The following is a 25642-nucleotide window of genomic DNA, read 5'->3' as shown; positions in this document are numbered from 1 at the left end:
CATGGATAAGATATTGTAGCTTGCTACATTTTCAGATTTTACTCGTTTCTAATTTTGACAAAATATTTTTTTCAAGTTACAGTGTACTGATAGTTAGCTAACATTGGCTGGTTGGCTTGCTAACTAACATTATGTCATGCGTTGGGATTCATTGTTTACCTACCTAGGTTTCTAGCTACATTTCTTAACAAAAAACTCATCTTAGTGTGCCAGAGAGCAGAATAACTGATACATTTTTTTAACGCTGAACACCCATTGAATATGTCCGGTGTCAGTAAACGTAATTCAAATCGTAATTCACTTGTTGCCAGCAGCACTGTTAGAGTCACCAATGCTCTGAATAACATGAAAACAGCCTAACCAGCTCTGCTAGGGTGAATAAAAGGGTCAGAGTGCGGTGTTCTCTCATTATGTGTCTGGAAGTAGCTAGCTAATGTTAGCCAGTTAGCTTGGGTGCTTTCGGCTCAACCCTACTTATTGGCCTGAGCGTACAGTGTGCGCCTTGAATGCGAAATGCTCTGCATTTACCAATGGACAATCTGACTGCACAGTTGAAGTCACCAAAGCTCTGGATAACATAACAGCCTAACCAGCGCTGCTAGGGTGAGTAATGTTCAGGGAGCTGTTCTCTCTCTCTCTCTTAAATGTCTGGAATTAACTGGCAAGTTAGTACAGAACGCTCGGATCAACCCTTAAAGAGAGGGGTGGGACTAAGGCTTAAGAGAGTGTGAACAATGCTGAATGTGTACACAAAGGGCTCTCCAATAGCAGTACCAAAACATTAAAAGATAGTTATCAAAAGTTAGTTTACATGTTGATCAACTTTCAAAGCAGAATTACTTTCCCATTTTTTCCTCAGATGCAGTGTATGATATTTCACTTTGCAGCTCTGATTCTCTACTTCTATCCAATGTATAACAAAAAGGAAATTCCAAAGTTGCTCCAAAAGACCAAATCCAGGTGGTGAGTAACATGTATCAAAAACTAAAAGCATTGCATTTGAGAAAAATCATTAACTAAACCCTAAACCTCAACTAAATCTTGTAATATGGAAATTGAGCAAGTTGAGGTGAGTAAACTGCTTGGAGTAACCCTGGATTGTAAACTGTCATTGTCAAAACATATTGATACAACAGGAGCTAAGATGGGGAGAAGTCTGTCCATAATGAAACGTTGCTCTTTACAGCACTTTCAACAAGGCAGGTCCTACAGGCCCTAGTTTTGTTGCACTTGAACCACTGTTCTGTCGTGTGGTCAGGTGCCACAAAGAGGGACTTAGGAAAATTGCAATCAGCTCAGAACAGGGCAGCATGGCTTGCCCTTGGATGTCCACTACTGTTCAAAGGTTTGGGATCACTTAAAAATGTCCTTGCTTTTCAAAGAAAAGCCTTTTTTGTCCATTAAAATAACATAAAATTGATCAGAAATACAATGTAGACATTGTTAATGTTGTAAATGACTATTGTAGCTGGAAACGGCAGAGTTTTTATGGAATATCTACATAGGCGTACAGAGAACCATTATCATCAACCATCACTCCTGTGTTCCAATGGTATGTTGTGTTAGCTAATCCAAGTTGATAATTTTAAAACGCTAATTGATCATTAGAAAACCCTTTGGCAATTATGGTAGCACAGATAAACTGGTGTAGCGATTAAAGAAGCAATAAAACTGGCCTTCTTTAGACTAGTTGAGTATCTGGATTTGCGCAGCATTTGTGGGTTCTTTCTTCTGAAACTCGTCAGTATTCTTGTTCTGAGAAATGAAGGCTATTCCATGTGAGAAATTGCCAAGAAACTGAAGATTTCATACAACGCTGTGTACAATTCCCTTCACAGAATGCAAACTGGCCCTAACCAGATGCTGGCCTTCTAAGCAGAGTTCCTCTGTCCAGGGTCTTTTGCGCATCTTAAATCTTTTCTTTTTATTGGCCTATCTGAGATATGGCCTTTTCTTTGCAACTCTGCCTAGAAGGCCAGCATCCCGGTGTCGCCTCTTCACTGTTGACATTGAGACTGGTGTTTTGCGGGTGTCATTTAATGAAGCTGCCAGTTGAGGACTTGTGAGGCGTCTGTTTCTCAAACTTTCAGTTGTGCACCTGGGCCTCCCACTCCTATTTCTATTGCTTGGAAGGCAGCCACGGTTCGTCCTTTATTTAAAGAGGGAGATCAAGCTGATCATGACTGTTAAAGTCCTATTTCTAATTTACCCTGTTCATCAAAAGTGTTCGAAAAACTTGTCAATAATCAACTGACTGGCTTTCTTGATGTCTATAGTATTCTCTCTGGTATGTCACTGCAACCTTAAAAGGTCCTCAATGATGTCACATTTGCCCTTGATTATAAGGAATGTTGTGCCTGATATTTGTATTGACTTGGTCAAAGTTTTTGATACTGTAAACCATTCCAGTCTTGTGGGCCGACTAAGGAGTATTGGTGTCTCTGAGGGGTCTTGGGGCTGGTTTGCTGACTACCTCTCTCAAACAGTGCAGTGTATAAAGTCAGAACATCTGTTGTCTCAGCCACTGCCTGTCACCAAGGGAGTACCCCAAGGTTCGATCCTAGGCCCAGCTCTGTTCTCAATTTACATCAACAACATAGCTCAGGCAGTAGGAAGCTCTCTCATCCATGTATTGTCTTATACTCAGCTGGCCCCTCCCACGGATTTTGTGTTAAAGGCTCTACAACAAAGCTTTCTTACTGTCCAACAAGGTTTCTCTGCCCTTAACTTTGTTCTGAACACCTCCAAAATAAAGGTCATGTGGTTGGGAAAGAAGAATGCCTCTCTCCCCACAGGTGTGATTATTACCTCTGAGAGTTTAGAGCTTGAGGTAGTCACCTCCTACAAGTAATTGAGAGTATGGCTAGACGGAACACTGTCCTTCTCTCAGCACATATCAAAGCTGCAAGCTAAAGTTAAATCTAGACTTGGTTTCCTCTATCGGAATCGCTCCTATTCCACCCCGTCTGCCAAACTAACCATGATTCAGATGACCATCCTACCCATGCTAGATTACAGAGACACAATTTATAGATCGGCAGGTAAGGGTGCTCTCGAGCGGCTAGATGTGCTTTACCATTCGGCCATCAAATGTGCCACCAATGCTCCTATACTCCTCTGTAAACTGGTCATCTCTGTATACCCGTCGCAAGACCCACTGGTTGGTGCTTATTTATAAAACCCTCTTAGGGTTAGGGTATAAAACTCCCCTTTTGGTAGGCCGTCATTGTAAATAAGAATTTGTTCATTAACTGAATTGCCTAGTAAAATAAAGGTTAAATAAAAAGAGTAGCTGCTGCCTTGGCATGGGGATCCATAATAAATAAAAATAAAAATACAGTATTGGAATAGGGCTTAGCCACGAATGAAAATAATAGCAGACATGCTTCTTACCCTGGGGTTTCCAGTCTTTTTGAATTTCTGGCCGATGGACTGGTAGGAGGACATGACAACAAAGGTCTGGATGGCCATGTTGAAAATGGCCATGGGGATCAGGTAGGATGCATAGTTGCTGTTTAGAAGAAGAAAGAACACAGGATGTTAAGAAACAAGTGCACCTGGGGAGCAAAGATGAATGTTTTACAATACCGAAATAGACAATACTCTACAGTGGCTGGCAAAAGTATTAACCCCCCTTCGCATTTTTCATATTTTGTGGTTTACAACCTGGAATTAAAATAGATTTTGGTGGGGTTTGTATCATTTGATTTACACAACCTGCCTAACACTTTGAAGATGCAAATCTGAGATGACAGTGTTGTTAACAAAAGGCTACGCTTGTGTTTCAATATATTTATTTAATTTCATTTGCGATTTTCATGAATAGGAAACGTTGCGTTATGGTAATGAGCTTGAGGCTATGATTACGCTCCCGGATACAGGTTTGGAGTCGCAAGAAGTTAAACCACTCAAGTGTTTCTTTAGCAGTTTTCTTCGGGTCATTGTCCTGCTGGAAGGTGAACCTCCGTCTCTCAAATCTCGGAAGACTGAAAAAAAAGTTTGCCTCAAGAATTTCCCTGTATTTAGTGCCATCCATCATTCCCTCAATTCTGACCAGTTTCCCAGTCCCTGCCGATGAAAAACATCCCCACAGCATGATGCTGCCACCACCATGCTTCACTGTGGAGATGGTATTCTCAGGGTGATGAGAGGTGTTGGGTTTGCGCCAGACATAGCATTTTCCTTGATGGCCAAAAAGCTAAATTTTAGTCTCATGTGACTAAATGTTTGGGGAGTCTCTCACATGCCTTTTAGCAAACACCAAACGTGTTTGTTTGTTTTTTTCCTTAAGCAATGGCTTTTCTTCTGGCCACTCTTCCGTAAAGCCCAGCTCTGTGGAGTGTACGGCATAAAGTGGTTCTATGGACAGATACTCCAATCTCCGCTGTGGAGCTTTGCAGCTCCTTCAGGGGTCTCTTTGTTTCCTCTCTGATTAATGCCCTGCTTGCCTGGTCCATGAGTTTTACTGGGTGGTCCTCTCTTGGCAGGTTTTTTTATGGTGCCATTTTCTTACCAATTTTTAATAATGGATTTAATAATACTCTGTGGGATGTTCAAAGTTTCTGATCTTTTTTTATAACCCAACCCTGATCTGTACTTCTCCACAACTTTGTCCCTGACCTGTTTGGAGAGCTCCTTGGTCTTCATGGTGCCGCTTGCTTGGTGGTGCCCCTTGCTTTTAGTGGTGTTGCAGACTCTGGAGCCTTTCAGAACAAGTGTAAATTTACTGAGATCATGTGACAGATCATGTGACACTGTTAGAAATATTATGAATAAATTAATAAACAATATTCTCATTTTAAATAGAACTGTAACTAAGTAAACTTATATTCTGTTTTATTATATCTGATTAACAATATCAGTTCATAAGAAGGGATTGTGAGACACAGACAAGGAGTAATTAAAGTTAATGAACACCATTCCAACTAGGAAGAAACGAATGGGTTGTGGATTAAGTAAATAGATGAGGTAGTTAACCTATGGTTGAACTGACGAAACTGAGCTCTGGGGTGTTTTAGATAAGGCTGTGAGTGCATTCCTAGGTTTTCTGTTAATTAGAACTGTCAGCTAAGTGGTGATCGATAATGGTGAGGAGTCAAAAGTTGTGTGTCCTGTGTATGTGCTAGGGGGGTCAGAAGGAAGTGAGAATTAACTTTTAAAGTTCCCTTTGTCCCAGTCGAGAGGAGGGGATTCTGTTAAGCAAAGAAATGACGTCATGTTATTGTATATACACTTTTGCTCATGGTAACATGGCAGCCCGCTCCGAGAATAAATTCTGTTTGCTATTATTGATAAGACTGGTCTCCGTCTATTTTATGCAAACAAGAATCTTACAAATTCTCATAAAATTGATTAAGGTAATTCAATTAATGAAAACACATTGGTATATTTAAATTACAGTAACAATTGGTCCTTCGAGCGGATTCCACAAACTTGCCTCTGTCGTCCAAAGGGAAAGCCGAAAGCCGTGCACGGACGGGTCTGGACTCGTTATTTAAAGACCTGGCCTCTGAATTGAGGGTTTAAAAGACCAGGCCGGTATATGATCTAAAGGCGACAGAGAAGGTGACGGAATCGAACCGGCATTGCTTTTCCCAGTCTACAGGACGATGGTAAATATTCTTTATTCTCGAATTTGGGAGGAATTATTTAAGATATTTTTGATTGAATGTTCTAAAGGAGTTTGGATTTAATCAATGATAGGTGCTTGAATATTCTGAACAAATACACTAGGTTTCTACTTTGTGTTTTAACCAAAATCGATAGGAAGGAAGAGATGTCCGAAATGACCTTGGTAACGAATTCTACCACAAATAAACATAACGGAAGGAAGGGATATCGTAAGTTTTGTTAGATAGGACGGTCGTTCTTTACAAATAGGATAGCCAAAAGACATACCTAAATATAAATTAGGCTTGGTGAGAAGGTAGGGTAATCCTAGGCGAACAAAATACCTGAACCTATTAAATACTGAAAGAAATTAATATCCACGGAGGTGGTGAGGGAAACATAGTCTAAAGAAGTGAGATATGAGATATTAGCGTTGCAAGTCCCAAGGAACAATAGTTTATAATGAGCTTATAATTGTATACGGGTGAAATTTAATGTCCGATCAAAAGTCAAATCTATAGACAAAGTTTCCAGAAAGGAGAAATAAATATAGAAACCCATACACATTGATTATCATTAAAGAGACACACACATAGTCAGACAGGAGAGCAACTAAAGTAACTGAGTAACGGTAAATAGTATATTCATAGAAATACACACACATAGAAGGTAAAAAAATTGAAAGGCATAGATAAGGGATTAAATCCCATAGCTACTAGTAACGGTAAAGATTTAACTAACATGGGTAGTAAATCCTCAAAGGAGGTCCCGGAATTAACGGGAGAAGGGAAATAATGCAGGGAAGAGATAAGAGAAACACCTATTTTGGCCCGACATGGAGAAGTAAGTTTAAAGAAGGAACGATAATTCGCTCACGTGTGAGACCTAATAACTTATCAAGAGTCACAATAGTAACTATTTCTAATTTCTGATAGAAGAGAGCGAGATTAATGAAAATCCTCACTGAGGAAAAGCTTTGGCTTTAAAATTAGGGCGATTTTTTGTTGTCCCGATGCCGGAGTTACGAATACAGACAATTGTAAAATGGGTCTATTTGCGGAGCAGTCCAGGGTTTGGTTCCCAGCCAAGGCTTTTTGATTGTAATTAAAGTAATTGTTTGTTTTGCAGAGAAAGTTATAGTCACTAGTATTTGTATAAGATATAAACAGAACGTTTTAAATAGTTTGTTTGGTTCAAATTGAAAGACTAATTCATTCAACTTAAAATAAGGACGGAGCGAATTTTGAGGTAAGACGATGTCTGTTCTGTTTGAATAATGTATTGGGAATAGAGTTGTAATTAAAATGCTGAATCAAAGACGAGAGAGTTATTTAAATTTAATGAATTCTAAATAATAATGAAGAGACAATTACGATACATTTGTGCCCATCGAAATGTTCTTATATATATTAGCGAATTGAGAGATGAGAGATGTTGATTGATGTTGTAAGTTCTAATTCAGGATTCAACAGATGTGATAAATTAGGTTTGGTTTATCGAACCCGTACTACTGTTGCTGCAGACAGCCAACAATTATTTGCAATTCATTGAAAGTCGTTGCGGCTTGGGTCTAGGTTGAGCGCTTGTTGATGACATCACTCGCAAGGCACTTTTGTCGCCACAGAAATTATGTTGTGACTGGGGGTGACGGAGAAAATTGTTTGTGTCTTTAAGAAGAAAAATGTGTGCATTATTGTTTTGAGTCACTTTTCAGAAGTTGATAAAAATTTCCAAATACATTTTTAAAAGTAGCTGTAAGTTGTCAGGGTAGTCAGGAAAGATGCTAAAAACTAGCAGCAGATTCGCTAGGTGGGCATCATTGATTTGTGGCGTTTATTTGGACTGTATTTGGCTATGAGAAAGGGAGATCTGAATGTCTGAATCGTAAAACATAGTGATGATGGATTCTGATGGTTATTGATTCCTGGTTTGATTGTTTAAGTAACACCAGTTAATTTGAGCAGGAAAGTTCATGTAGTCTAACATTAAAATCTGTTTCCATTATGTGGAACAATGTTAGGGTATTAATGTTGAAACGCAACCTCTATAGTAAAAAACAATTGCATATGTTTTGGGAAATTAGCTAGGTTGAATTTGGTTAATTGAGCTTTTCCCATGATGCACAGACATCTGTAACAGGGGCAAGTTGTTCTTTTTTGAGGAACATGCAGACTGTGTTTTGTTTATTTGAGATGTAAACATGAGTCTCTGAGTAATATTGTCATCTGAAGCATTATAGTAGGGAGTTTTTGTATAGTTTGTTTTTTGCTGATTAAATTGGTTTGTTTATTTAGTTACTGTTTATAGTTTATTTTAAGAGTTGATTTAACTTATTTAAACATTGTATTCTGGTGTGTTTAAGTAGGGTTCCTTCTTCCGGGACGGATGGAAGTTATCTAAAATGTGTAAATTGAAGGAGCCATGGGAGAATACGTTTACATTTTTATTAAATATCTGGGATTAAATTACTGATTTCTTACACTGAGAAATGTACGACATTTGTGACAGAGCAGCACTTTATTATGGACAGACTTCTCCCCATCCTAGCTACTGTTGAATCAATATGTTTTGACCATGACAGTTTTACAATCCAGTTACTCCAAGCTGTTTAGTTTCCTCAACTTGCTCAATTACCACATTATTAATTCAGTCCCTCCAGGATTCTGCGATCGCATAATTCAATGCAAAATCAACCATCAGCGCATATTATGCGAGAGCTCGCAATTTTGAAGAATTCCAGCACTTTTAGCACATAAAATGGTCCAATAAAAGCGGGTTTGTAATTTTGACGAATTACTGCACTGTTGCCATGGAAAATGGCCCAATTCAACCACACGTCAACAAAGTTTTCCCCCTGGCCTGTCAGCGTATTCACATGTGAAGATGATGGGTGATTGTTGATGGCTGACAGGCAGTACAATGAACAGAAATTTACCAACAAAAATAACAGCTAACGACCGTGCAAATCAATTTCCAAATGTTTTTGGACACTAGAAAAAGTCGACAATCAGCAGTCCCTCTGAATCAGCAAAGCATATGAGAATGTCAGAACAGTTACCACAGCAGCGGCAGATCACAATGACTGAAGTGGTAGCAGGGAAGACTGTGGCAAGCACTGAAAGAATCAAGGTGAGTAGCGTTTTTACTCAAACTTTTACTCTGCTAACCTTGGCTTAAGTAGGGTGGTCTGCACTCTGCTCTCCCCATTATGTCTATGGAGAGTGCTGCTCAAATCACAGAGTGCAATTTGTCAGCATTGCCATTTTAAACTCTCTGTAAAACTTAATAAGGATCACGAAAGCACAATCTTTCTGGATTTTAATTTTTTTTTAGTAAATAACTCATTACCACAACTCCATTATTCAGAAAAACAAGACAATTTATTGTTCTCTAATTGAAAGTGATTCATCAGCTTTGAATCTATTATTTTTTTAAGACAGAGTGAGTGTGTGAGTGAGTGAGACTTTTTGTCTATCTTTAATTAAACTTTCCCTCTACCACACGATACAAAACAACACCGCACATCACAATAACCAAAAAAGACATACCATTTCTACAACCGTATGTCCAATACATCTTCCCCAGCTATACAGACAGACATCTCCTGAAATATCTCCACACTTTTATCATTCTATAGAACTCAAATTCTACCCTAAGGCGTGCAGAGACCATCCCATTAAATAATAGTAAAGGGTCTGTTATCCCCCCACCTTTGACCCTGTTCCTCCTTGTTAGCCAAATAGCCAACTTCGCCTGAGCAAACAGAAAATTCAACAAAATACATTTGGCCTTCTCCTTATTTGAATACCTGTACCCATTGTAAACATCCCAACAGTAAAAACTACTCCCAACCTCTCACACAGACAATCCAACATAGACATTAATTGCATTAACTTTTTATGGCTGCAGGGGCAGTATTGAGTAGCTTGGATGAAAAGGTGCCCATTGTAAACGGCCAGCTCCTCAGTCTCAGTTGCTAATATAGGCATATTATTATTAGTATTGGATAGAAAACACTCTAAAGTTTCCAAAACTGTCAAAATATTGTCTGAGAGTATGACTGAACTGATATTGCAGGCAAAACCCTGAGGAAAATCAAAACAGGAAGTGGCTTCTATTTTGAAAACTCCATGTTCCATAGACTCCCTTTGCTGGATTTTAAGGGATATGAACCAGATTCTGTTTCCTATTGCTTCCTCAAGGTGTCAACAGTCTTCAGACATAGTTTCAGGCTTTTATTTTGAAAAATGAGCCAGAACGATAACATCGCGTCAAGTGGTCACATGAGTTTTGCTCGCGCAACAGAATTTGGACAGCCATTGTTTTCCCCTCTCCTACTGTGAAAGACATTTGCGGTTGATATATTATCGATTATATATTTTAAAAACATCCTGAGGATTGATTATAAAAAACGTTTGACATGTTTCTGTGGACATTACAGATATTATTTGGAATTTGTCTGCGTTGTTGTGAGTGAAAACATCCGAAGATCATCACAGGTAAACGATTCATTTGATTGCTTTTCTGATTTTCATGACCAAGCTTCCTGATGCTAAGTGTACTTAATGTTTTCTAGTGCGATCGATAAACTTACACAAACGCTTGGTTTGTTTCCGCTGAACAGCATAATTTCAAAATCTGACACAACAGGTGGATTAACAAAAGGCTAAGCTGTGTTTTCCTATATTGCACTTGTGATTTCATGAATATAATATTTGTAGTAATATTTATTGAATGTAGCACTATGCTATTCAGCGGTTGTTGATGACACTTGTCCCAATATCGAGATTGCAGCCATAAAAAGTTAACCTGGCGCACACAGAAAACACATGGATCACAGTTTCTTTCATAACACAGAAATTGACACCCCTGCCCAATTCCCAGTTGAACCTGTACCAACCAGCTGTTAGTGGCCATGGCTCCATGAAGAACCCTCCATTGGAGGTACCCTGACCTCTTTGGTACTGGGGGTTTGTAAAGACCCCTCCATCTAAAACCCACCATACTCTCCACCCCACATACCCCCTGCCAATGATGTGCCTTCAATCCTGTTAGGCTCCTAATGTTCCTTACCTTAACGCAGAAGTTGTAGAGGGCTTTACCTCCCACCCCTTCAAACTCCCACAGGTTCAGAGTGTTAAAATCGAACAAGTCCTCCAGACCCCTTGCCAGTCTCCAGTCTCTGCCGTCACCTGCAGTGGCGGAAACATTCCCCTTTGGCCGCTCAAACACCCCCTTATCGGCTCAGACAGTGCCCCTGGACCTCCTCCAGGAATCTCTCCAGCAGCTTAAGATACGTTATTCCTGTTTGTTGTGCCAGGACTTCTGGGGTTTTCCACCCCTCCTCTCCCATCAGTCGCAGGTCACCCAGCCTTTGTAAACCCGCTGCCATCAGTTGCCTCTGCAGGGTGGTCGACTGAACCAATCTCAAAGGGATGGCTGGGTTGTGGTAGATAGGCTCCCACACCCACAGCCAGCTCCCCACCCCTTCTCAAAAAGTCCACAAACTTCAGCCTCTCCAGCTTGAACAGGTCTCCGCCAGCAGAGCAGACAGATCAGTTTATGCCACAGTCAGGAAGATGCCACCAGGTTGTTGATTATCAGCAGCCCTACCTCTATAGGTCTGCGAGCAGACACAGTTTATGGGACAGGAGCACCCTCCCCATCTCCACCTGGCCAGTCTTGACACCACTGCCTGTGACAGACCCTCCCAGTACTTCCTGACCCACCTCTCCGAGCTCAGGTACACCCCCAACACTTTAAGCCCTTCACAACCCCACTGCAAACCCCCTGGAAGCAGGGGCCCTATCCCCCATGCCCCACATAACAGAGCTTTGCTCTTGCCCCGGTTTACCTTAGCTGATGAAGCTCCCTCGTACACCTTCGGACTGGTCTCAAGTGCCTGCATATCCTGACCATCCCTGACCATCACAGAAACATAATCTGCATATGCTGACACTGCTATGCCTGTCACCACATCCATGCCTGTCCAGCACACTCCCTGCAGTCTCCTGTGTAGCAGTCCCAAAAAAGGCTCAATGGCTAGTGTATATAACTGCCCAGATAGAGGGCACACTTGTCTAATGCCCCGTCTCACTCACTGGCCTATTGAGCCCCCCTCCCACCTTGACAATACATGACACCCCAGCATACAACAGCTTCACACAGAGCAAAAAACTCTACCTAAACACAGGCATCACATTAAACAGATACTCATGGTCCACTCTATCAAAAGCCTTCTCTTGATCTAAAGATACCAGTCCAAAGTTCACATTAGAATCGCTCGACAAGTCCAACATGTCCCCGATTAAAAACAAGTTGTCTGTGATTGAGTGTCCCGGTACACAATATGTTTGGTCCTCATGGACTATCGAGTCCAGATGGGACTTCAGTCTGTTAGAGAGGACCTGGCAAATATCTTGTAGTCCGCACAGAGCAATGCCACGGGCCTCCAGTTCTTAAGTTCACACAAGTCCCCTTTTTTGGGCAGGAGAGTCCCTACCCCGACACATTCACGCAACACGCAAAGAAGTCCAGTCCAATTATTCCCCAGAATTTTTTATAAAACTCCACTGGGAGTCCATCGGTGCATGACCAGGGGACATCTGGGTTACGGCCTCTGCCAGCTCATGGGACAACAGAGGAATGTCCATTATATCCCTCTGTGCCAGAGAGAGCTTAGGGAGTCCTGTAAACAAGACCTGAGCACACATATGATCACACATTTCTGACCTATACAACTCAGTTTAACCTTTTGTGACTAGGGGGCAGTATTTTCATTTTTGGAAAAATAACGTTCCCGTAGTAAACAGGCTATTTTGTCAGGACAAGATGCTAGAATATGCATATAATTGACAGCTTAGGATAGAAAACACTCTAAAGTTTCCAAAACTGTAAAAATATTGTCTGTGAGTATAACAGAACTGATGTTGCAGGCCAAAGCCTGAGAAAAATCCAATCCGGAAGTGCCTCATGTTTTGAAAGCGCTGCGTTCCAGATTACTTTTTCTCCGTATTCCCCAAGGTGTCGACAGCATTGTGACGTAGTTTTACGCATTTATGTTATAGAATACCCGTAAGCGGCTACATTGCGTAATTGGTCACCTGATGCTCCCAAAGTGATTCTTGCGTAAAATACAGAGGTAGCCATTTTTCCAACCGGTCATACTGAAAAACTAATTGTCCCGGTGGATATATTATCGGAAAGATATTTGAAAAACACCTTGAGGATTGATTATAAACAATGTTTGCCATGTTTCTGTCGATATTATGGAGCTAATTTGGAATATTTTTCAGAGTTTTCGTGACTGCAATTTCAGGGCGATTTCTCAGCCAAACGTGAAGAACAAACGGAGCTTTTTCGCCTACAAAAATAATATTTTTGGAAAAAAGGAACATTGGCTATCTAACTGGGAGTCCCGTGAGTGAAAACATCCGAAGCTCATCAAAGGTAAACAATTTAATTTGATTGCTTTTCTGATTTCCGTGACCAAGTTACCTGCTGCTAGCTGGACAAAATGCTCTGCTAGGCTATCGATAAACTTATACAAATGCTTGTCTAGCTTTGGCTGTAAAGCATATTGTGAAAATCTGAGATGACAGGGTGATTAACAATAGTCTAAGCTGTGTCTCAAAATATTTCACTTGTGATTATCATGAATAGAAATATTTTCTAGGAATATTTATGTCCGTTGCGTTATGCTAATTAGTGTCAGTCGATGATTACGCTCCCTCATGCGGGATGGGTAACTAGAGGATAACACTCCACAGTTCGCTCCCTCATGCGGGATGGGTAACTAGAAGATAACACTCCACAGTTCGCTCCCGCATCTCTCCCACCACAGAGGTCACCCGCCCATTAGACAGCCGTAGACAATGCATACCCTTGGCTTCACCTCTCTGTCTTTCCAAACCAAAGAAGAAGGAGCTGGAAGCATCCATCTCATTGAGCATGGAGAACCTAGCTCTTACAAGTGCTCCCTTTGCTTTAACCTGGAAAAAACTACCCAGGTCCCTATGTAGTTCAGATAAAATTAGTCTGGAGGCCTTCATTGCCTTCCCCCACCATCTCTACCTCCATCTCACTAATACAATGATCTAGTTCCCCCAATAGTATCCTACCCTCTGAGAATGAGAGAGCTGTGTACTGTTGACAGAAAATTTTGACTTTTCCCACATCCCACCATTGACTCAGACTCATACTCCTCTCTTCGCTGCCCCCACCGTTCCCAAAATGTCTGGAAACCTTAACAAAAAGTGGCATCTTGTAAGAGCTTTACATTAAACTTCCAATAGGATGCATGCCGGGGCCCTGGTGAAATAGACAGTCAAGCCATGGTTATGTGGTGATCCGAAAACACAACCAGTAGAATGGTAGCGCCCAACAGCCTATTGCTCAGATTCCTGGACATGTAAAACCTTCATCCATGTATACTGTCTTGTGTTGGGATGTTTAGTTCTCCAAACATCCACTAGATCAAACTGATGAATGATGTCCCTTAACACTCCCACTGACACTGAATGAGGCTCTTCCCCATTTCTGTCTTTCATAAAAATCCATTGTACAGTTCCAGTCCCCGTCAATCACCAGGTGCTACCTGTGACAGTTCCTGTCTAAGACACCCAAATAGAACACTCCTCTCTCTCCCTGTGTTAGAGGCATACACATTTGTAAATGTGTAAATGTGCATTGTTGATTTCTACTTTTACAACAAGCAGCCTACCCCTACATACCTCCTTTGAGGAGCAAATTTTTACTGACAGAACTGGTACAAACAGGACTGCCACCCCTGCATTAAAATGTGTCCCATGGCTAGACACATTTGCCCCTTTCCACCAGAGCCCCCAATCAACTTATTCAACACATCACTATGCGTCTCCTGCAGAAACAACACCAGTACTTTTTTGGTTTTACATATTCACCCAACACACTCTTTCCCGCATCCCTGGCACCATTTATATTAAGCGAGCCTACCCGAAGAGTCTCCATAAGAGGTGGGAGAAAAGCCAGCAAAGAAAGAGACCAATAGCAAAGCTCAAAAAGCCCCAGTGTCAGAAATAAACTATACATCTAAACAGTGTCTGAAGGTAGACCCTTACGCACTGTTGTGACCCATTTCCTCAACCTAAACCGTTTCCTGGGTGCGAGGACACCATGTCCCTCGTTTTTATAGCATTTGTACTGATCTTACAAACTTTCCCAGATAAGATAATAAGCCTAAAGATTAAATTTGTACCCCTTGATCTCATTCAGGAACCTTGTCAGTTCTCTCAACATGTACTTTGACCCCTCTGCTTGACTGGCTGTCAGCTCTGGACCCATTGAAGAGGAGTTTGAAAAAAATAACTCCGTATCCTCTTCCTCAGACTCACTTTCCTCCTCATCTCCATCTCCCATCCTGACCACCTGCCCTTCCTCTCTGGTCAGGGCCTTCCCGCCAGCACCAGGCAAAGGTTCCATGGTGCCTTTTACCACATCCTTTTTCCTTTTCTGCTTGACACCCTCCTCCTCCCCCCTAGTCTCTTACACTTCCCCACTATACTCTCCTCATCAACTAGCATAACCTGACTAGACCCAGCCTAATCTACACCACCCTCCATAGCATGACTACACCCAGCCTCAGCTACCCCACCATCTCTAGCCTGACTAGGCCCAGCCTCATTTACACCACCATCTCTTGCATGACTAGGCCCAGCCTCATTAACACCACCATCCTTGGCATGACTAGGCCCAGCCTCTGCTGTCTGCATCTCATTACCCCCTGCATGTTGATTTGCCCCACAAGGTGCCCTCACCTTGTCTACGGCCTTTATGATGGCACGCAAAGCTCTTATACCCAAATTCCTCACACTCAAAACATCGTAGACTATCTGTGCTGGCAAACCCTGCGTAGAGCCCCTTCCTATGCATCACTTTAATGAGCTGTTGCTCATTGTTATTCAGAAGCATAAACACTTGACTTTTTGCACTTTTTATTTTATGTATTCTGCTTAAAATCAACCTAAAATTGAGCACATTTGACTTTTATTGCTTTATGTCAAAAAACATTGCAAAATGTATTGCAGAATTTCAGAAAAGCTGCCGCAAAATCAAGCATTTTTGGCCGCAGAAATCCCAAAATGTAGAAATCCCAAAATGTTCATAAATCCTGGAGGGACTGTTCATTACAATATTTAGTTGACATAAATGGTTTTGTGAATGATTTGTCCCAAATGCAATGCTTTTAGTTTATGAAATAGTTAGGACAAACTTATTCCATGCCACCAATTCTGAAAGCCAGTCTCATGTCATTAGTAAAGACTGAGAAAAGTAAGGGGCCTAGACAGCTACCCTGGGGAATTCCTGAATCTTCCTGGATTTTGTTGGAGATGCTTCCATACCTTAAGGGAAGAATTCGGCAGTACCTGTATGGTTAGTGAGAAAGTCCATATTGCAAATGTACGGTCCCTTACTAGACGTCCGAAATCGTTTGTAAAATTCGCGGACGGCGTCGGGCGGCGGCAGGGCCGGACCTACCAGGAAGTCATCAAATGAACGTTGTCGGACATTCGGTTTCCGTTTACAAAAATAATAAGATTTATGTCATTTTTCCCATGTCCCGGAAATTCCCACAAGAGGGCATAAGCAATCATATGGCTATTGCTACAAAACATCACGATTCACGACGGGGCCTTATCTCGAAAACTGAAAATATTTAGAAGCCGAAACTCGGTGAGCGTAGGGGCGGCATAATGGGCAGTTGGCCCCGAACAAGATGCGTCTAGGCCTCAACGGTTTTTGAGTTATGGCCATTTATCTGGGATTAAAGGTCCAAAATGAAAATAGAGAAATTATTTTTCCACTTCACGTCAAAGTCAAGGAGCCTCCGGTGTCAATAAAAAGAACCAGCCATTTATCTATCGTCATTTAAGAGAAATCGTACAACGACACCTTGGTGATGTTCACGGATAGGTGTTTTTTTCAACGGTTACAGATCCAGTTGCAGGTTGTTCTTACGAATCTTTTTAAAGTGTGCTGCGGAGCTCTGCGAGATTTCTGTGATTTTCTATGATTTTCTGAAATAACACACACTCACTAAACCCTCCGTAAATAACTCAGTTCTTAACGTAAAGACTTAAAACTCGGGATTCTGTAAAGGCATACCCCAATCATGATATGAGTTTATTTATAGCTTCCTGTGCCAACCGGAAGTGCCTTTAATGGTGTCACAGTGGCAGTTTCCATGGGTTAAAAGGTCAGATCTTTTCAAAACTTCATATGTGTGACTAGGTAACCCTCATGAACTGTAAATCAGTCATTTCTCCCAGCAGATGTCAAAGAAAAGCTCTCACACGCACACACAGCAAGGATGGAGTGAAAAAGTGTGGTTCTTAAAGACACAGAGAGCAGGCAATGGCATAAACATAATGTCTAGGCCGTGCCGAGTTCAACGAGATATCCCGCTTGACCGTAGCTCGCTCGGTCTGGCGCAGCGACCATTAGAAAAGTAGGCCCAAAATGAAGCCTGCCCCACAACGTCATTTGCTTTTGGGTGACAGTGAGAGAACCGTTAGGGTGAGAAGCACAATTCGACCTCAGGTATGTTCCTAAGGTCCTTCCGATCCGTGCAAGCCTAACGTTGACAGTGTGGCATTAACCCTTAATAGTTAAAAGATGGTGTTTACTTCAAAAAGTTTGCATTGATTTCTCTCCCCCATAGGAATACATTGCCTTTACCCCTAAATTCAACCTGAAGTCTATGGGTTATGAATGCCGTATGAACCTGTCTTTGGTAACAGTCCATCAGGCCAGTATGAGGTCTACCTGTGTTGATTCTAAGCTTCCTGGACCAACCGGAAGTGGTTAAAATCACCCTAAAAGTGTTTTTCCATTACCTGCCTGCAGTTTGATAGACATAGTGCATTCAACCCTGTGTAAATCAGTCAATTCTTAACGTAAGGACTTAAAACTCAGGATTCTGTAAAAGCATAGCCCAGTGAGGATATGTGTTGACTTATAGCTTCCTGTGACAACCGGAAGTGCCTTAATTGGTGTCTCAGGGGCTGTTTCGAGGGGTTAAAAAAGTCAGATCTGTCCAAAACTTCATATGTGTGATTAGGCAACCCCCATGAACTGTAAATCAGTCATTTTCCCATAAAATTTCAAAGGAAAACTAAATCACACAGACACACAACTTGGAAGGAGGGACGTATTGGGGTTTGTAGAGACAGACAGTGCCTCCAATAGTTAGCTTTGTTCGAGCTAAAAAGAACCGTCAGACCTAGAGTTCGAAACTTTAGAAACCTGTTCTAGGCCTCGGGTCGATAGTGCGTGGTGAGTTAGGTGGCTCTAGAAGGTTCTCGGACCGAGAAATAGCCTCGTACATTTGCAATGTCTTCAATTCATTTTGACCATTACGAAAATGGCGACATTTAGAAAAGTCTCAGAGACACAAGACTAGGTGCATTGAAACCGGCTCGGGCCATAGAGACGGACCACAAAGTTTCGGTCCGATAGCTCATTCAAGGACCCCATAGCAAGGCATTGAAAAAAATGGATTTTCAGCACCAATTAGGGTTTTACTCGGGCACCGAAGGACCTATCGAGCCGAAACTCGGGATTCGGGGTCGCCTCACATAGGCCTTCACATAATGTCTGACCTGGACCCGCAGCTAGAACGTAACTATGTGTTTTACGTTTTTATTATGTTTTAAACTAATGGCGCTGTGAATTATGGGCCTGCTCTGACATATGTGATAGTTGGCTTCTAAATGAGTTGGAAAAAGTGGGTTTGGTGTCAATTGGTATCAGTTTGGTGTCAGAATGACATCTAATTGACTGGTGGACACTGACTTGCTAGTTGACTTTTGTACATTAGCAATATGTTTAAACGGAGAGGACCATCACCAAAATGGCATTCTGAAATCAACACAAAAAATGGCATCACCATAGTCTCCAGGCTGTGCAGAGTTCAACGAGACGCCCGCTTGACCGTAGCTCGCTCTGAGTGCAGCGACCTTGAAAAAAGAAGGCGCAAAAGGAAGCCTGGCCCTCAATGTCATTTGCTTTTGGGTGACAGTGAGAGAACCGTTAGGGTGAGAAGCACAATTCGACCTCAGGTACGTTCCTAAGGTCCTTCCGATCCGTGCAAGCCTAACCTTGACCGTGTGGCATTAACCCTTAATAGTTAAAGAAGGTGTTTACTTCAAAGAGTTTGCATTGACTTCTCTCCCCATAGGAATACATTGCCTTTACCCCTAAATTCAACCTGAAGTCTATATGGGTTATGAATGCCGTATGAACCTGTCTTTGGTAACAGTCCATCAGGCCAGTATGAGGTCTACCTGTGTTGATTCTAAGCTTCCTGGACCAACCGGAAGTGGTTAAAATCACCCTAAAAGTGTTTTTCCATTACCTGCCTGCAGTTTGATAGACATAGTGCATTCAACCCTGTGTAAATCAGTCAATTCTTAACGTAAGGACTTAAAACTCAGGATTCTGTAAAAGCATAGCCCAGTGAGGATATATGTTGACTTATAGCTTCCTGTGACAACCGGAAGTGCCTTAATTGGTGTCTCAGGGGCTGTTTCGAGGGGTTAAAAAGTCAGATCTTTTCAAAACTTCATATGTGTGACTAGGTAACCCTCATGAACTGTAAATCAGTCATCTCTCCCAACAGATGTCAAAGAAAAGCTCTCACACGCACACACAGCAAGGATGGAGTGAAAAGTGTGGTTCTCAAAGACACAGAGAGCAGGCAATGGCATAAACATAATGTCTAGGCCGTGCCGAGTTCAACGAGATATCCCGCTTGACCGTAGCTCGCTCGGTCTGAGCGCAGCGACCATTAGAAAAGTAGGCCCAAAATGAAGCCTGCCCCACAACGTCATTTGCTTTTGGGTGACAGTGAGAGAACCGTTAGGGTGAGAAGCACAATTCGACCTCAGGTACGTTCCTAAGGTCCTTCCGATCCGTGCAAGCCTAACCTTGACCGTGTGGCATTAACCCTTAATAGTTAAAAGAAGGTGTTTACTTCAAATAGTTTGCATTGATTTCTCTCCCCATAGGAATACATTGCCTGCACCCCTAAATTCAACCTGAAGTCTATATGGGTTATGAATGCCGTATGAACCTGTCTTTGGTAACAGTCCATCAGGCCAGTATGAGGTCTACCTGTGTTGATTCTAGGCTTCCTGGACCAACCGGAAGTGGTTAAAATCACCCTAAAAGTGTTTTTCCATTACCTGCCTGCAGTTTGATAGACATAGTGCATTCAACCCTGTGTAAATCAGTCAATTCTTAACGTAAGGACTTAAAACTCAGGATTCTGTAAGTTTCTATGTCAATCAAGACATGGGTTTACTTATAGCTTCCTGTGCCAACCGGAAGTGCCTTTAATGATGTCACAGTGGCAGTTTCCAAGGGTTAAAAGGTCAGATCTTTTCAAAACTTCATATGTGTGACTAGGTAACCCTCATGAACTGTAAATCAGTCATTTCTCCCAACAGATGTCAAAGAAAAGCTCTCACACGCACACACAGCAAGGCTGGAGTGAAAAAGTGCGGTTCTCAAAGACACAGAGAGCAGGCAATGGCATAAACATAATCTCTAGGCCGTGCCGAGTTCAACGAGATATCCCGCTTGACCGTAGCTCGCTCGGTCTGAGCGCAGCGACCATTAGAAAAGTAGGCCCAAAATGAAGCCTGCCCCACAACGTCATTTGCTTTTGGGTGACAGTGAGAGAACCGTTAGGGTGAGAAGCACAATTCGACCTCAGGTACGTTCCTAAGGTCCTTCCGATCCGTGCAAGCCTAACGTTGACCGTGTGGCATTAACCCTTAATAGTTAAAAGAAGGTGTTTACTTCAAATAGTTTGCATTGACTTCTCTCCCCATAGGAATACATTGCCTGCACCCCTAAATTCAACCTGAAGTCTATATGGGTTATGAATGCCGTATGAACCTGTCTTTGATAACAGTCCATCAGGCCAGTATGAGGTCTACCTGTGTTGATTCTAGGCTTCCTGGACCAACCGGAAGTGGTTAAAATCACCCTAAAAGTGTTTTTCCATTACCTGCCTGCAGTTTGATAGACATAGTGCATTCAACCCTGTGTAAATCAGTCAATTCTTAACGTAAGGACTTAAAACACAGGATTCTGTAAAAGCCCAGTGAGGATATGTGTTGACTTATAGCTTCCTGTGCCAACCGGAAGTGCCTTAATTGGTGTCTCAGGGGCTGTTTCGAGGGGTTAAAAAAGTCAGATCTGTCCAAAACTTCATATGTGTGATTAGGCAACCCCCATGAACTGTAAATCAGTCATTTTTCCCATAAAATTTCAAAGGAAAACTAAATCACACAGACACACAACTTGGAAGGAGGGACGTATTGGGGGTTGTAGAGACAGACAGTGCCTCCAATAGTTAGCTTTGTTCGAGCTAAAAAAGAACCGTCAGACCTAGAGTTCGAAACTTTAGAAACCTGTTCTAGACCTCGGGTCGATAGTGCGTGGTGAGTTAGGTGGCTCTAGAAGGTTCTCGGACCGAGAAATAGCCTCGTACATTTGCAATGATTTCAATTCATTTTGACCATTACGAAAATGGCGACATTTAGAAAAGTCTCAGAGACACAAGACTAGGTGCATTGGAACCGGCTCGGCCCATAGAGACGGACCCCAACGTTTCGGTCCGATAGCTCATTCAAGGACCCCATAGCAAGGCATGGAAAAAGTGGATTTTCAGCACCAATTAGGGTTTTACTCGGGCACCGAAGGACCTATCGAGCCGAAACTCGGGATTCGGGGTCGCCTCACATAGGCCTTCACATAATGTCTGACCTGGACCCGCAGCTAGAACGTAACTATGTGTTTACGTTTTTATTATGTTTTAAACTAAAGGCGCTGTGAATTATGGGCCTGCTCTGACATATATGATAGTTGGCTTCTAAATGAGTTGGAAAAAGTGGGTTTGGTGTCAATTGGTATCAGTTTGGTGTCAAAATGACATCTAATTGACTGATGGACACTGACTTGCTAGTTGACTTTTGTACATTAGCAATATGTTTAAACGGAGAGGGACCATCACCAAAAGTGACATTCTGAAATCAACCCTAACGAGCCATGGAGATGAACCAGAATCACTGCCCAGCTATCCCGAGTTCATCGGGCCAGTCAATTTCACATTCCTGCAGGATTTTTATAGCATGACAAATTCGTGATGGTACCTGCCCATTGAACCATATTGCAAATGCACAGTGACTTTGCAAAAGTGAGAAAACATAAACAAATGGACATGATGAAATCAACACAACGAGTGATGGAAATGTACAACTATCACTGCTCAGCCATCCTGTGTTCATCAGACCAGTCAATTTTGCATTTTTGAGCATGTCAAATTTCATATGGTAAATGCACATTGAAACATATTGCAAATGCGCGCGCACTTGCAATATGATTCTATAGTGTAAAAACATCACCTAATGGACATGATGAAATCAACACAACGAGTGATGGAAATGTACAACTATCACTGCTCGGCCATCCTGTGTCCATCAGACCAGTCAATTTTGCATTTTTGAGCATGTCAAATTTCATATGGTAAATGCACATTGAAACATATTGCAAATGCGCGCACTTGCAATATGATTCTATAGTGTAAAAACATCACCTAATGGACATGATGAAATCAACACAACAGAGTGATGAAATGTACAACTATCACTGCTCGGCCATCCTGTGTCCATCAGACCAGTCAATTTTGCATTTTGAGCATGTCAAATTTCATATGGTAAATGCACATTGAAACATATTGCAAATGCGCGCGCACTTGCAATATGATTCTATAGTGTAAAAACATCACCTAATGGACATGATGAAATCAACACAACGAGTGATGAAATGTACAACTATCACTGCTCGGCCATCCTGTGTTCCCATAGCGGGCATTAATATCAGAATGACGGTAAATGCATTCACAACCATATTTTCATTTTTGGGTTACCAGGTGCCTATTTTCAATCACCAGTTGCACAACATGCGTATCCATCAGAATATTTTAAACAGTCCATAAAGCACTCAGGACTGCCCCCATAGATAGAGGGGCCGTAGTAGGGTACTCCCATAGCGGGCATGGATAATAGGAGTCCCGGTAAATGCATTTACAACCATATTTTAATTTTGGGTTACCAGTTGCACAACAATGCACGTGCATTTGCAATATGATTCTATAGTGAAAAAACATCACCTAATGGACATGATGAAATCAACACAACAAGTGATGGAAATGTACAACTATCACTGCTCGGCCATCCTGTGTTCATCAGACCAGTCAATTTCACATTCCTGCAGGATTTTTATAGCATGACAAATTCGTGATGGTACCTGCCCATTGAACCATATTGCAAATGCACAGTGACTTTGCAAAAGTGAGAAAACATAAACAAATGGACATGATGAAATCAACACAACAGGTGATGGAAATGTACAACTATCACTGCTCGGCCATCCTGTGTCCATCAGACCAGTCAATTTTGCATTTTGAGCATGTCAAATTTCATATGGTAAATGCACATTGAAACATATTGCAAATGCGCGCACTTGCAATATGATTCTATAGTGTAAAAACATCACCTAATGGACATGATGAAATCAACACAACGAGTGATGGAAATGTACAACTATCACTGCTCGGCCATCCTGTGTCCATCAGACCAGTCAATTTTGCATTTTTGAGCATGTCAAATTTCATATGGTAAATGCACATTGAAACATATTGCAAATGCGCGCGCACTTGCAATATGATTCTATAGTGTAAAAACATCACCTAATGGACATGATGAAATCAACACAACGAGTGATGGAAATGTACAACTATCACTGCCCGGCCATCCTGTGTTCCCATAGCGAGCATTAATATCAGAATGACCGGTAAATGCATTTACAACCATATTTTTATTTTTGGGTTACCAGTTGCACAACAATGCACGTGCATTTGCAATATGATTCTATAGTGTAAAAACATCACCTAACGGAGATGATGAAATCAACACAACGAGTGATGGAAATGTACAACTATCACTGCTCGGCCATCCTGTGTTCATCAGACCAGTCAATTTTGCATTTTTGAGCAAGGTCAAATTTCATATGGTAAATGCACATTGAAACATATTGCAAATGCACGTGCACTTGCAATATGATTATATAGTGAAAAACATCACAAAATGGACATGATGAAGTCAACACAACGAGTGATGGAAAGGAACAACTATCACTGCCCGGCCATCCCGAGTTCATCAGGCCAGTCAATTTTGCATTTCTGCAGGATTTTTGAGCATGTCAAATTTCTTACGTCATTTGGCCCAAAAAAATCCTTATGCACAATTTAAAAAAAAAAATATATAAAAAAATATGATAATAAAATTGGACAAAAGTATATTCATACAGTTCTTACACATGTGTAATTGACAAAAAATTGAAAGAATTTCAAAAACGGTCCAGAAAGCACTTTTTAAGGGTGTGTGAAGTTTTTACAAAATTTTGACATTTTTGACTTTTGACTTTGACTTCCTATGAAATCATATTGGAATTGGACAAAACATATTCCTTATGCGCATGTAAAAAAAAAAAAAAATTATGATAATAAAATTGGACAAAAGTATATTCATACAGTTCTTACACATGTGTAATTGACAAAAATCGAAAGAATTTCGAAAAACGGTCCAGAAAGCACTTTTTATGGGTGTGTGAAGTTTTTACAAAATTTTGACATTTTTGACTTTTGACTTTTTGACTTCCTATGAAATCATATTGGAATTGGACAAAACATATTCCTTATGCGCATATAAAAAAATTAAAAAAATTATGATAATAAAATTGGACAAAAGTATATTCATACAGTTCTTACACATGTGTAATTGACAAAAAATCGAAAGAATTTGAAAACGGTCCAGAAAGCACTTTTTTAAGGGGTGATAAGTTTTGAAAAAAGTTCATTTTCAAAATTTTACTTTGGACATTAATTTGGGTTACATATCCAATATGAAAAACCCGGTGGAGCGCATTTGCCCCCTGTTGAATTTTTAAAGTGTTACAACTGGCAATTACCATATGGCATTTGCAATACACTTTGGATGAATCAACGCCCGAATTGGGTGGTATTGGCCAATGTGTATATGGTTTGTCCGATGCCAATGACATGCCATTCATTTTGTCCAATACAGGGGTATTCCCTTACATTAAATAACACCCTCTATGTTCTGTTAGACAGGTAACTCTTTATCCACAATATAGCAGTTGGTGTACAGCCATAACACATTTGGTTTTTCAGTAGTAGACTATTGTTACGGATACAGTTATCCTGTGTGTGTGTTTCTTTTCTCTCCTTCTCCCCTCACAGGTGAAAATCATCACTCCCCAATCAATCATCAATCAGAAGACACACCTCCTCCTATTTCCTGACCTATCACAGTTCCTTCCCCATGGTTTAAAAACCCCATCATTTGTTTGTTCTAGAGCTCAGCTCAGCTCAATCTCTCTGTAATGCCATGTCTGTAGGTCTCTGTGTTTCACTCTCGCTTTGTGTCTTAACCTCTCTTTTGTTTAAAGCACTTCATAGCACTTTGTCATCACCTGTGAGTATTATTTTGGTTATGGTATTTGTTTGTTGCTGGTGGGAAAAGGGGAAACCAAGACAAGTCGCCCATGGGCATACACTACCCGTAGGTGAACTTTGTTAAATACACTAGTTAGAACTGGGCGGACCACCACTGTATTTTTGGTTAGTTAGTTAGTTAGCTGTTGTTAAAGTAGGCTAGTCTAGCTTAGGGGTGTGTTTTTGTATACTTATTGTTTCTTTCCTTGGGTCCAGCTCAGCCCTTTTTCCTGCTCCCCCATTACCGTGTGTTTATAAATAAACCTAGAGTTTGACGGTAGATTTCTGTTGTCGTGGTTATTTCGTTCACACTTTTACTTTGTCACAATAATAATTTGCATGAGTTATGTTACGGGTCTCATTACCATCCCCCTAGACCGTCGGGCAAAACGGATTCGTAACAACTAT

General features: G+C 41.3%; 1 protein-coding gene across 1 annotated transcript in view; it reads right to left on the bottom strand.

Annotated features, from left to right (window-relative positions):
• LOC118368936 (RPE-retinal G protein-coupled receptor-like) overlaps window positions 1-25642 on the bottom strand; it is a 44683-nt gene that overhangs the window by 5516 nt on the left and 13525 nt on the right. The window contains exon 5 of the mRNA XM_035753447.2: window positions 3394-3511. Coding sequence (XP_035609340.1) covers window positions 3394-3511 — 118 coding nt within the window. The remainder of the gene's footprint in view (window positions 1-3393; window positions 3512-25642) is intronic.

This window comes from Oncorhynchus keta, chromosome 3 (genome assembly GCF_023373465.1).
Source record: "Oncorhynchus keta strain PuntledgeMale-10-30-2019 chromosome 3, Oket_V2, whole genome shotgun sequence".
NCBI lineage: Eukaryota > Metazoa > Chordata > Actinopteri > Salmoniformes > Salmonidae > Oncorhynchus > Oncorhynchus keta.
The sequence above is the reverse complement of the archived record's forward strand: the minus strand, read 5'-3'. Positions and strand labels throughout refer to the sequence as shown.